Below are 13,985 nucleotides of genomic sequence, written 5' to 3' on the forward strand. Positions count from 1 at the left end.
GAGAATTTATTGATTCTTTATTTTGGGAGCTTGCTGAAGCCATCATAGACTGCCTCTTTATGTGACTTGATATTGACTGTTGTCTCTGAGCCATCAATAATTTATTATAATTTTATTTTGTATTTGTTTAGTGAGACCTAGCTTCTTATTTTGTTTTGTTTTGATATGCCCGGATAGGCTGCTTGTGTGCACTAGTTTGATTTTTGACACCTTTGGATGTCTAACATCCTGTCACCAGGTAGTTAGTTCTGTAACTACATATGTGCACACAGGAGTCCATTAAATTTTCCTATATGGGTTTAGCTCAGGTGTTCAGGCAGTCGGTCACGAAGTGTATGATGCAGGCTTTCACCCCCAGTCCTAGAGAGGCATGGGAGATTGGTGCAGGTGCTAGACTCTAGCTGGGGTAGGGAATCACGCGGTGAGCCAGGCAGGGGGCTGACGACCGCCCCTGACAGTCTGAAAGGAAAGCGTGTCCCTATTCTCTAGGGTGAGTAGGTAAGTGAGTTTTGCAGCCGGACTATGAGCACCCCACTCTGTTGGCTGTAAAGACTTGAGGGCACCACTTTTTCTTCGACTCCTGTAGCAGGTGACTAGGCACTTCAGATGATATCACCAGTCCTCAAGCCCCTGCTGCAGATTGATAAAAGTGCCTACTTAAGGGGCAGGGCTGTTTTGAGGGTCACAAATCTGCCAGTTCACAGCTGGAGCAGTTGAAGTTAAACTTCAGATGTTTGCCCTGTTGTACTGTGGAAGTGAGGACTAACACTGTTGAGATGGGTCCCCACAAGTCTACACAGGGGTGTAAGGCACTCAGAGTCTGCAGACCCCTGATACCTGTGCCTAGCAAAGGAGCTGTGCCGACCCTGTGTTCCTGGCTTAGGGGAGCCAGTAGCTTATTTGTTCCCTCTCCAAGGCCAGGAGAATGGGTCAGGGAGCCTTCTGGGATCTACTTCCAGCCCAGCAGACTCCTGGTGCAGAATGTGGAGGGAGGAGGTAAAAGGGAGAGAGGTTTTTCCCAAATGGGCTTTTTTTTCTAAATCCCCACGAAAGGCCACACACATGTACTTATCTTTAGCCACTTGGGAGCTGCTTTTCACTGGTTCGGAGTGTCCAAGCAGAATCTCTGTTGCCAGATCTCTCTCAATGTGGAAACTGCTCTCCGAGTGCACGCACAGCTGTTTGTCTGCTTCGCTGCGGACCTGGCGTGGCTGGGAAGTTGCCGGCACAGCTGAAGAGCTGCCATCCCACTGCTGCCTCTCTGGTGCTGCTGGCCTCTCCCGAACCATCTCCCTCTCCTCCCGCCACTCAGTCCAACTCCTGAACTTTCCCTTGTTCAGGGCCCCTAGATATTCATATATAATCAAATCACTTGTTTTTCCAGGTCTTTGTTGTAAGAGAGATATAGGAAGTGTCTTACTACACCACCATCTTGGCTCCACCTGAAAACTCTCCTACTTTCAAGCATATAAACCTATTACATTGTATTATGATAGACTATTATTAGCACTTAACTTTGTGCTACATAGTCTTCTGAATGGTGATGATTACTGGTTGTGATTCTCATTGATCCCAGGTCACTTGTTTCTCGTCCTAATTCTGCTTGTATACTGAGTTAACCCGTTGCCGTCTAGTCGATTCTGACTCATAGCAACCCTACAGGACAGAGTAGAACTTCCCCATAGGGTTTACAAGGAGTTGCTGGTGGATTCGAACTGCTCACCTTTTGGTTAGCGGCCAAGCTCTTAACCACTGAGAACTAGCAGACTTTTAGTATATCGGTCATGCGTGAGAGAGAAGCATTTCATTTTGACAAGCAACTCATCTTTCCAGTCTCCATATTTGAAGGGATGGGGTAGGAAATGGAATGATGGAGAGTGCCTTACCATTTCAGTTATTATCACTTTGAAATTCTTCGTGGTGCCAAAATCTAGAAGGCATAGTATAGGCATAGTGTTGGGAACCAAGAACTATAAGTTCTAGTCCCCTAGCCTGTCATGTATTAACTATGACCATAGCAAGGTAATTAACTGTCTTAACTTCAGTGTACTCTTCTGTGAAATGAGGTTAATAATCAGCTGTACCCACCCAACAAAGTTGTTGGGAGGATCAAGTGAAATCAGAGATGTGAAAACCTTTGAGAACTTATTAAGACTATACCATTGTGTTGTAATATTATGCTACTGTATACTATACCTTATGTAAAGTTTGTCTCTCCCCATGAGAAATGGATGGCATTGTGACATCTTTGCCCAATTTTTAAATTGTTTATAGATTTAAAAAATTATTCTAATATGCCAAGAAGTCCTCTGATGATTTCTCTCTAGGAAAAAAAAAAAAAAAAAAAACTAGTGAAGTATCTTCTGTGTTTTTAGTAGGGTATGCATAATTTTAATGAGAAGTATTCATCAGCTCTGCTTTACTTTACAGCTTGGAATCCCATCCACTGCCAGCACATTGAATGCCACAATGCAATTAACAAACCAGCTGTGAAGGTACTGTTTTATTAGACCTGGTGCCATATTGTACTGTCAGTGGTCAAATTATCAGGAGCAAATTGCTGTATGAAATGGAGTAGATCGTATTGCTTTGTCTCTGTAAAGCCAAGGGCTGTGCTCTGTAGTAATCTCAAACACCGCCATGTTCAATCTGACTGTACCTTGGCAGACTGTATCAACATAGAGCAATGAATAGTGGTGTCTGCAGGTTTTTGGCTATGAGGTAATAGCCAGTGATGTGTAGCACTGAACTAATTATCAGAATAATCCTGGTGAAATGCATATATAGTGCTTAACAGGCTTCTATCTGAGCTAATAAACTTAGGGAAATGTACTTTCCCCCTGTTTTCCTGTGTACGCTACAAAATCCAAAAACTTATTGCCATTGAGTCGATTCTGACTTATAGCGACCCTATAGGACAGAGTAAAACTGCCCCATACGGTTTCCAAGGCTGTAATCTTTCAGGAGCAGACTGCCACATCTTTCTCCCATGGAGCAGCTGGTCGGTTCAAACTGCCAACCTTTCAGTTAGCAGCCCTTAACTGCTGCACTGCCAGGGCTCCTTTGTTACAAAATAGGAGTGCCTAACGTGTTACTGAGGGCATTGGTGGTTTAATGGTAGAAATCTCGCCTTCCGTGTAGAAGACAGCAACAGGTTGTTGTTTTTTTAAATGTGGAAGACTTGGGTGCAGTTTCCTGTAAATGCTTGTCTGTCAGTGGAGATTTGCATGTTGCTGTGATGCTAAACAGGTTTCAGTGGCGCTTCCAGACTAAGACATACTAGGAGGACATGCCTGTTGATGTACTTCCAAAAATCAGCCAGTGAAAACCCTATGGATCACAATGGTTCAAGCCTGTTTTGCATAGGGTCGCCATGAGTTGGGGACCAACTCCATAGCAGCTAACAAAAGCAACAACAATGTGTGACTAAGAGAATTCAAGAGTTGTAGGACATAAATAAATAAAATTATTAAGTCTTAGCTTAGATCACAGATGTGACTTAATTGAAATGACGGAGAGGTGGTTGGATAGCAAACACATGGAAAGTTACATTAGAGATAAGGAAACTGTGGCTTAGAGAGGTCAAGTCATTTCCTAAGGTCGCACAGCAGTTTGTATCAGAACTGGAGACAGAACTAAGTACTCTGACTCCCAGTCCCATTCTCTTTCTACTACATCAAATTGGCTCTGTCCTGTTATAACCCTAAATCTGTGTACTGAATGTTAAGAGAAAGAATAAACATATATATATATATATATTTTACAAAATTGCTTGTAGTTTCTTTGTGTGGATAGACCCCTGTTTGGATTTGCAAGGAGTAATTTTTATATTCTGAAGAGGGGGAATTGGGTCAATTATCAGAGTTCACAGCTACTCTTTAGAGCCTAGTGTCATGGGATTTTGTCTCCCTTAGTTTATAAATAAGTATACTGTACAGATTACCAAATAATAGAAAAATAATATGATCATTTTATAGAAACAAAGTAGAAAAGGTAAAATGAGATATAAGAAATATAAAAGGAACAAAAAATGTGTTTCACATACCCAAAATAGCAGAGGAGTACCAATAATAACACTGTCTGGCTATGTTAACTAACAAAGGATATGCTTGTGTTATTATAACCTCAGTTCCTAATGAACACAAATTGAATGACTCTATGTTGAGAAAGAACAGGTGAGGGTGACCCACCAGTGGAGGTGTGGGCTTCACCTTTTCTACCAGGTGCAACTTCTTCTGAACGTCTGTAGACTTTTGGGGTCCAAAAATACTTTTCTACAGTGTGAGGACATTTTGGGCTAAGCACATGTAAGCTCATATTATTCATGGAGTTCATGATTCTACCTAGTGGTGAGACTTTGTGGTTCTCTCTTCAAGGTCTGTGTCCCTCCTTTCTTCTTTTTGCCTAAGTCACAACATCCTCTTCTGGTTCACCCAGACATTAAAAGAAAGAAGGTCCTTTCTGTCTGTTTTTGCTAGTTTCCTCAATTTTATGTCAGACTGCATTCCCAGGAGCCTTCAGACACTCTGATTAGTAATGCTTTCTGGCCTTCCACTGACAGAAATCATCATCAATTAGCTTTTCTCCTCTTTTAGGCAAACAGCCCAGACCACTCCCCTGGGCTGGCCTCCCTTTGCTCACAGGCTGTCCTCCATAGTCAGCCTGCCAGGATAGGCCAAACCATCCTACTTTCTAAGCCCCAGTTTTGCTAAAGAGCTTCCTTTTCTATTTTTACTCTATACTTTCAGGAAGGTCACTAGGTTACCTTTCAGAAAGGTCCTGGCTGGGGCCATCTTTTTACTACAACAGGTCTGACCCAGTATTATTTTTTCATTACACTATGAACATTCACCAAACCTGTACTGGTACCACCACATAACAGGAAGATCAAAGGTATCCAATATCTAGATGATTACAACATAGTGTTAAGTGAAAATAAAAGTTATGAAAGCATACAGTATGATGCCAGTTTTGTTAACAAATTATATAGATGTATGGTGGCACAGTGGGTAAGAGTTTGGCTGCTAACCAAAAGGTCAGTGGTTCGAATCCACCAGCCGCTCCTTGGAAACTCTGTGAGGCAGTTCTATTCTGTCCTATAGGGTTGCTGTGAGTCGGAACCAACTCGACAGAACATAACAATAATAACAACAATATCCATATTCATAGTAGAAAAAACTGGCAGTACTCATCAGAATGTTAACAGTAATTGCATCTAGATGGAGGGTTTATGAGTTATTTAACTTTTCTTTTTTTATGTTATACATTTTCCTAAGCCTATACATTGAGCATATATTATATTTATAAACAGAAAAAGATCTATTTTTAAAACATGACAGCCAGATATGAACACATGTCAACTGACCTGTTCAGAGTAGAACAGAACTGACCTTTCTAGCCACAAATTTGATGGTCATGTTAATTAAGTCCCTTAACAGGTCAGAGTTCCACTAGCTAGTTTCTGACTCTTCACAGTTTTAACATTCCAGGAGTTTTTCATTTGAGTGGAGTGAAGAAACTCTACCTGGCAGAGATATCACTGACTCATTAGAAAGAGGGTAAAGGAATAAAGTAACAACACTTACGAGGAGGTCTAGACGGGTGCGTGGGAAAGACTCAGGGGAAAAGGATTGATCCTCCATATTAGTGAGCTTTACCATCCAGGTACTACAATTTGCCAAATAGGAAAGTATTATCTATTTTTGTTAAAATAGGCATTTAAAAAAGAAAAAAAACTTTTTAGATAAGAGACAACAGTTACGATAGGATTAAAAATGGAACTATATCAGGATTTGTAGTTTCTTATATTATGCTCTGCTTTTGGTGATGAAGCCCTGGTGACACAGTGGTTAAGCATACAGCTGCTCACCAGAAGGTCGGCAGTTCGAATCCACCAGCTGCTTCTTGGAAACCCTGTGGGGCAGTTCTACTCTGTCCTGTAGGGTCGCTATGAGTCGGAATTGACTCGATGGCAACAGGTTTTGGTTTTAGTTGGTTCTATTTGAAGATCACTTTGAAAATACTTTGGATCCCAGATGTTTATCTAACCTAGAGGTTGGCAAATTATGGTCCAACGGGCCAAATCTGTCCCACCGCCAGTTTTTATAAATAAAATTTTATTGGCACACAGTCATGCTCAACTGTTTACATATTATCTATAGCTGCTTTCATGCGACAGTGGCAAAGTTGAGTAGTTGCAACAGAGACTGATGACCCATAAAGCATAAAGCCTAAAACATTTATTCCCGGACCATTTACAGAAAAAAGTTTGCCAACCCCTGATTTAACAGGCTAAAAAGTATTTATTCATTACATCTAAGCGAGCATGAGATTTATCTAAGGAAATTTTCACACTGGGCCTTTAACATCGAGGGATATATAACTTACAATATTGTTATTGTATTATTATTTAAAGTTAATAATTCTAACTCTTGTTTTCCCAATCATTGAAACTCCTCAGGGTTTTAACTTTAAATGACAGGCTGGCTGGGTTATCCAGTCTGATAATTTCCCTTTTCAAATCAGTAAAAACAACCAAAGAAAAGACAGAGTACAATTTTCTGAAGAGTTTTGTACTGGGCATATTAACTGTATGTAGGATTGCAGCGATAGCATGGGTTGATTATTTCTTGAAGGGAAGGAACAGAATTCAAAATGACTTTGGTAAATCAGAGAAATTTAGATTGATGCAGAGCACAAAATTTAGCTAGTCATCTGCATTTTTTGTTCACGTGGTTTTCAACATCCAGATATTTGAAATATCCTATGATTAGCTGTGAAATTAACACTTTTGATCTTTGTGCTTAGGCTAGTGAAAACTCAGGCATAAACAATAAAAAATTGAACAAGGCACAGTAGGGTTAAACAAAGTATAGGTCATGTATGGAAGAAAAAAAAACCCATGAAAACAAAACGTTGGATGATTGATATAGAACTTAGACTCCAGAATCAGAAAAGTGAGCCACTTGAGTTAGATTTAATGCTAAACTTTCCAAATGAGCTCTATCTTAAAAAGCAAAACTCTTTATTGCTCCAGCGTTTGGTGTTAGTATTTTAGTATTAAAAAACCCTGTTGCCATCAAGTCGATTCCGACTCATAGCGACTCTAGAGGACAGAGTAGAACTACCCCATAGGGTTTCCAAGGCTGTAATCTTTACGGAAGCGGCTAGTGGGTTCAAACTGCCAACCGTTCTGTAGCAGCTGAGCGCTTAACCACTGCGCCACCAGGTTTCCTTATTTTGGTATCATGATATTTTAATCTCAATAATACATTTTTCTTTTCCTAAAGAGATTTCTGAGTTTACCGTTTTAGGGAAGGAATTGCTGTATGAGTAATATACAGCCAATTTGAGCAACTATTGAAAAAGAAGATTTTTTTATCTTTGTGGAATGATGGTTAGATTTCTTGACCCTATTTGTTACTTGAATTTGCAGATAACAAGAGAAATAAAGAACCATAGCGGCCACACTTAAATCCCCCAGTGAGGACTTAATCCAATGCATGAAAAACAGTTACAGGTTGAATGGGTTCTACTAAAAGTATTTATTCCTCTTTCCTTCTGAAAATCGTTTGAAGATCGTCATTACTGAAGCATTTGTGCTGTTGATATAGGGAGTGTGATGAACAGGAGCAGGGGAGCTCATTCTGTCTTTTCAATGTGTTTCAGATGTGCATAGACCCTTCCCTGTCAGTAGCTTTGGGTGATAAACCTCCTCCATTGTATCTCTGTGAAGAATGCAGCCAAAGGATTGCAGGGTAGGTACAAGAGTCATTGAAGAAAAGGAAATAGAGCAACAAAGAGAAGACAAGGAAAATCATTTGGAATTAAATCAGTTACATTACTCAAGTTTCCCACTAATCTGTGTTTTTATAAAGGTTGTTTGTCTGATAGTTAATGTATAAAAACTTGCATTTGGAAGATTTCAGCTTTGAAAAGTTGCAGTATTTCTCTACACATGACAAGAGAAAGCAACTACATCTAATACTTAAGTTGTGAAGTAGCCATGTTAAAAAGCCACAGAGAAAAAGAAATTTAAAAGAAAATGGTGGTTTCCAAACATGGCATATAATTCATGTAGGCTCTCTTTGCTAGTTAGATTCACAGAATCACACTCAGCTTTGTACAGATCATGCAGTATTTTGGTTGGCTTAATTAACATCTGGGAAGTATCATTTAAAGATAACTGAATATGATGAAATGTCTATAATTTGTAATTTAGCTGGAATGCATTAGACATTTAAAAAGCTTATTATGATAGTGCTCTTAATTATGCTTGCTTTCTATTAAAGCTTTTCAGAAATAGCATGCAGCTTATAAACATTCATGTGTAAAATTTCAGTGAAGCTCAAAAATGCATTTTTTTTTCTTTATAGAGACCACAGTGAATGGTTGATTGATGTTCTTCTGCCACAAGGTATGGTTTACTTTAGGAAGGATGAATAATGAATAATCATGACTAATGACAAGGTTGATTTATCTTCTTTTGTACTGTTTTTTTTTTCCAAACGCAGTAACCAATGTATTATAGTCTATGAATCTTCATTGATATAAAGCATTATAGCAATGTCTTGCTCATTTAATAATGAGGAGCCCTGGTGGCAGAGTGGTTAAGAGCACGACTGCTAACCAGAAGGTTGGCAGTTGGAATCCACCAGGCGCTCCTTGGAAACCCCATGGGGCAGTTGTACTCTGTCCTGTAGTGTCGCTATGAGTCGGAATCGACTCGATGGCAACAGGTTTTAATAATAAGGAAAGAAGTACCATCTCTACTAAAATACGAGGTAGATGTTGGATTTAGGATCCTATATGACTAAAGCCCTGCTAAAATATGTGTCTTAAGGGATTTTCTGTACAGATAACGGGTGTTGCCAGTGATGTGATGTTGTGCTAGGTGGGAAAGGGAATAAGGAGCACCAGCGGGAAGAGAATTGAAGAATGGGCCTTTCTCCTGCCACTATTGCTAGCTCTGTCTTTTTGGGGGAAATCATTTAATTGTTCTGAGCCTCAATTGCCCCAACAGACAAATGAGAATAAAGCATATCTGACTATCTCAATAAAAAGACTAGATTGTAGTGTGTCTTAAAGTTTGTTAGAGTTCCGAAGGCTATGACCTAGAAGTTGGTGGGTCCCAGACAGACCATTCCTTTGCCCACAGAGAAGACAAGTAGTCCAACCCCCGAACTAGAGACTGAAGTCACAAGAAGAGTACCCAGGAAAGCAGAGGAAAGATGGACGGCGGGAAAAGCTGGGGGGCATACTGAGTACAGATCGGGCATACTGAGGAAACTTGATGTATGTAGATAATCAAAGAATTCATATAAAACGTCCCATTTAAAAGGAAATGTAAAACCTTATGTTGTCTAAATTCTTACCTTAAGATCTTTAATTAATAATAATTACACTTTTTTTTTTGTAGTCTGACTTTCCATATTGGGTCATCTCAACCCAAAAAGCAAAACTGATTTAGTTAGTGCCTTCCATCTGTAAAATGGAACAACAAGGCAGCCTCTACATCCTTCAAAGAGAAAGTTGAAAATTTGTATAAGAATATCATGAAATATTTGGGCTTGTAGGGGCAAAGGTAACTTTTTCCCTTTAAATTAGACTATCTTATTAGTGAACTCCCAGTGCACTGAGGTAAAGCCCATAGCCAGGTTCTAAAGTACGTTTTTTAATATCAGATATGTTGCTGAATCCTGGCCATCATCTACGGATGATATTAATCTTTAGAAGAAAAATGATAATACATTTTTTATTATTTATCTAGAGATGTGACATCAACCTCAGGTTATTTACGATAAACTCTAGGATATCAAACTGTCAATCATTAATTATACAAAACCATTTTTAAAACTGAGGTGTAAATTTTTTTGATTGGAATCCACTAATCCATTATTTCCAGACAGGCTGTGGGAGACATTTACCTTTGATCTTAATAACTTGTGTCATAGACTATACTATAAATAAGCTTTTAGTTCATTTTTGAGCACTTTCTATTTCAGGAGAAATGTTAATAGATTCTTGGGAAATTTATTTCAAATATTCTCAAGCATCAATTTTCATGGAAATAATTGCTATGCTCACTAAAATGAATTCTTATCCATTCATTAAAGTCAGTCCATTAAGTAGGCAATAGTTTGACATCTTTGCTCCATGGGTTTGAAAATTGCTTTCTCTTAAATAACCCTACAGCTGGTTTTATACTATTTAAGACTGATGTGAATTGATAGTTCAAGTCTAAGTAATCCTTGTAAGTTTTTTTTGCAGTTGTGATATATCCAATCATCTCCATGGTGAGCTCTGAACACATCACATTAAACCAGTGTCATAGAATAAAGGAAAAAGCAAGTGTGGAATTCAGAAATTTTAGCTCTAGGTCTGGCTCTACCATTGATAGATCTTGAAGAGTCATCCAACCATAGTGGCCCTCAATATTATTCTCTGTAAAATGGGGAGGTGAGATTAAAGTCGTTGGACTTTAACATGATCTGATTTCTAAGTCAAGTCTAAGAAGGTTGAATTTCTTGTAAAAATAGGTAAAGTATTGGCAGTGTGCAGGTATTTTTAACTCCATTAAACATAAACCCTAAAGTTGCTACCAGATTAGAAAGAAATATATTCCTGTGCCTTTTGAGGAAAATAAAGGCCAATATAAGTAGATGTCAATTTATGAAACAAGTCAGAAGCTGTTTTGGCCAAGTCCAGATATTGCCTACTAAGCTGTTTTTTATTCCCCTGCTTGTGGCTGCCGTTATTTAAAATGGGCTCTCCTTTTAATTTGTTGATAATTTTTATACCTTTGACTTACAGCTGAAATATCTGCTATATGTCAGAAGAAGGTAAGAGCAAACCATCTGTGTGGTGGGGCGTGATTTGCTGTGTTTGTACGTAACTTCCTTCATTGACATCTGCCTCATTTCTGCACCATGGTTTCCTAGTCTGTACGTGTCACTATTTGTGAAAGAGAAAAGACATTATTTAGCATGCAAGATTGCTATGTCCAAATGTTCTCTATTTCCATTTCTGCTTTTGCTCTCCTATTTTATGCACAATGTTTTTGATAAGTAATCTGAAATAAAAGCATATGTGTAACTCTTAGATAGCAGTCTGAGTACAAAAATTACATCGGACTTAACTTTAGTAAAGGATGTATCTGTATACTAAAAAAAAATATTTATTTTCTTGAAGTGGAGTGCAAATAGTCCAATCTATGTGTGTTAAAAATATACCTAGTCTGACTATATGTAGAAAATCTTCATTTATATGTAAAGTTGAATGATTTCTCTAGCCAAATAGTCCTCTAAAATTTCCTTTAGCCACTTGTTATATCAGTTTCCCTAACCCATTTACATCTTATTTCCATGTTCTATTACTTAAAAAAGTACAAGAGAAGGAAGTATGTCATACAAAGAGCTTTGGACTGCTTGGTTGAGATATTTGAGTTTTGGCCAGTTCTATTCCCACCTACCTATTTGACCTTGTACAAGTCATTTAAACTTTTTTGGGAGGTTGGTACATTTAAAGGGCCATCTCATAACAAACTATCCTAAATGTAGTGGCTTATAACAATACCATTTATTTGTTCACAAATTTTATGGGTTGGCAGTTATGCTCAGCTAAGCAGTTCTGCCGAACTCCTCTGGGCTCACTTATGCATTTGCAGCCAGTTGGTGTGTAGGCTGAGGGTTGTCTGGTCCCAGATAGCCTCACTCTCAGGTGTGGAGCCTCAGTAGGGGTGGCTGGAATGGTTGGGTTGACTATGGTGTCTAGGCTTTCCTCTTTCCAAGAGGTGTCTCATCCTCCAGAAGAGTAGCCTGGGCTTGTTCACAAGGTGGTAATGTTCCGGAAAAGTGAGAGAGGAGGTTTTAAGGCCTCTTGAGATTGAAGCTTAGAAGTCACACAGTGTCACCTCTGCTGCATTCCATTGGCCACAAGCAAGTCCCAAGGCCAGCTGAGATTCAAGGAATGGTGAAATAGAGTCTTCTTTTTATAGAAGGAGCTGCAAACATTTTGTAGCCATCTTTAATCTACCATAATATGCCCTCTGGACATAATTATTTAGACTCTTTCCGTATGCAAAATATACTTGACACATCCTAAGACTCACAAAAGTTTTGTCTATTTATGGTACCAGGCTTAAAGTCCAGTATCTCCTGATCTGCATTTGCTGTGGTCACTGATGAAGCTCCTTGGATGCAGCTTCTCTCTCTCTCTTTTTTTTAAGAAGAAGCCGAAGATACTTTATTCAGTGAATAGCCCTTCTTTTCTTTTCATTTTTCTCTCACATTTTTTGAATTTTATTGTGGTTTAGGTGAAAGTTTATAGTGAAATTAGTTTTTCATTCAAAAAGTTATGCACAAATTGTTTTGTGACATTAGTTACAATACCCGCAATGTGTCAGCACTCTCCCCCTCTCCACCCTGGCTTCCCCATGTCCGTTCATCCAGTTTTCCTGTCCCTTCCTGTTCTCTTTTTTGCTTTTGGGCAAGTATTGCCCATTTGGTCTTGTATATTTGATCAAACTAAGAAGCATGTTCCTCAGATGTGTTATTGTTTGTTTTGTAGGCCTGTCTGATCTTTGGCTGAAAGGTGGACTTCTGGAGTGGCTTCAGTTCTGAGTTAACAGGGTATCCAGTGGCCATAATCTCAGGGGTTCCACCAGTCTCTGTCAGACCAAAATTCAAATTCACAAAAAAAGTAAGTCTGGTCTTTTTTTTGTGAATTTGAATTTTGTTCTACATTTTTCTCCTGCTTTGTCCCAGACCCTCTATTGCAATCCCTGTCAGGGTGGTCGGTGGTAGCCGGGCACCATCTAGTTCTTCTGGGCTCAGGCTGGTGGAGGCAGTGGTTCGTGTGATCCATTAGTCCTTTGGACTAATATTTTCGTTGTGTCTTTTTTTTTCATTCTCCTTTGCTCCAGACAGGATGAGACCAATAGATGTATCTTAGATGGCCACTTGCAAGGTTTTAAGACCGTAGACACTACTCACCAAAGTAGGATGTATAACATTTTATTTATGAACTATGTCATACCAATTGAACTAGATATCCCCCGAGACTATGGTCCCCAGCCCTGAGCCCCAGCAACTTGGTTGCTCAAGATGTTTGGATGTGTCTAGGAAGCTTCTATGACTTTGCCTTGTTCAAGTTGTGCTGACTTCCCCTATACTGTGTGTTGTCTTTCCCTTCACCAAAGTTAACACTTGTCTGCTCTCTAGTTAGTGATTTCCCCTCCCCTCCCTCTGTAACCATCAAAGATTTTTTTTTTCTGTGTGTAAACCTTTTCTTGGGTTTTTATAATAGTGGTCTCATACAATATTTGCCCTTTTGTGATTGACTTATTTCACTCAGCATAATGCCCTCCAGATTCACCCATGTTGTGAGATGTTTCGCAGATTCATCGTTGTTCTTTATTGTTGTATAGTATATTGTGTGTTTGTACCATAATTTGTATGGTTTATCCATTCATCTGTTGATGGGCACTTAAGTTGTTTCCATCTTTTTGCTATTATGAATAATGCTGCAGTGAACATGGGTGTGCATATGTCTATTCATTTTACAGCTCTTATTTCTCTAAAATACATTCCTAGGAGTAGGATTTTTGGATCATGTGGTATTTCTATTTCTGGCTTTTTTAAGGAGGTGCCATATCGTTTTCCATAATGTTTGTACCATTTTACATTCCCACTAGCAGTGCATAAGAGTTCCAATCTTCCTGCAACCTCTCCAACATTTGTTATTTTCTATTTATTTGATTCGTGCTAGTAATGTCGGGGTGAGATGGTACCTCATTGTAGTTTTGATTTGCATTTCTCTAATGGCTGATGATCCTGAACTTTTCCTTATGTGTCTGTTAGCCGCCTGAATGTCTTCTTTGGTGAAATGTCTATTCATATCCTTTGCCCATTTTTTAATTGGATTATTTGTCTTTTTGTTGTTGAGGTGTTGAAGTATTCTATAGATTTTAGAGATTAGACCCTTGT

The 13,985-nt window shown here is 38.9% G+C and overlaps 1 protein-coding gene across 2 annotated transcripts in view; it reads left to right on the forward strand.

Moving 5' to 3' along the window:
* UNC79 (unc-79 homolog, NALCN channel complex subunit) overlaps window positions 1-13,985 on the forward strand; it is a 242,971-nt gene that overhangs the window by 81,864 nt on the left and 147,122 nt on the right. For both annotated transcript variants that reach the window (XM_023731755.1, XM_004376690.2), the window contains exons 7-10: window positions 2,431-2,495; window positions 7,669-7,757; window positions 8,376-8,416; window positions 10,813-10,841. In XM_023731755.1, coding sequence (XP_023587523.1) covers window positions 2,431-2,495; window positions 7,669-7,757; window positions 8,376-8,416; window positions 10,813-10,841 — 224 coding nt within the window. The remainder of the gene's footprint in view (window positions 1-2,430; window positions 2,496-7,668; window positions 7,758-8,375; window positions 8,417-10,812; window positions 10,842-13,985) is intronic.

Source organism: Trichechus manatus, unplaced genomic scaffold, assembly GCF_000243295.1.
Source record: "Trichechus manatus latirostris isolate Lorelei unplaced genomic scaffold, TriManLat1.0 scaffold00045, whole genome shotgun sequence".
In the NCBI taxonomy this organism is placed as follows: Eukaryota; Metazoa; Chordata; class Mammalia; order Sirenia; family Trichechidae; genus Trichechus; species Trichechus manatus.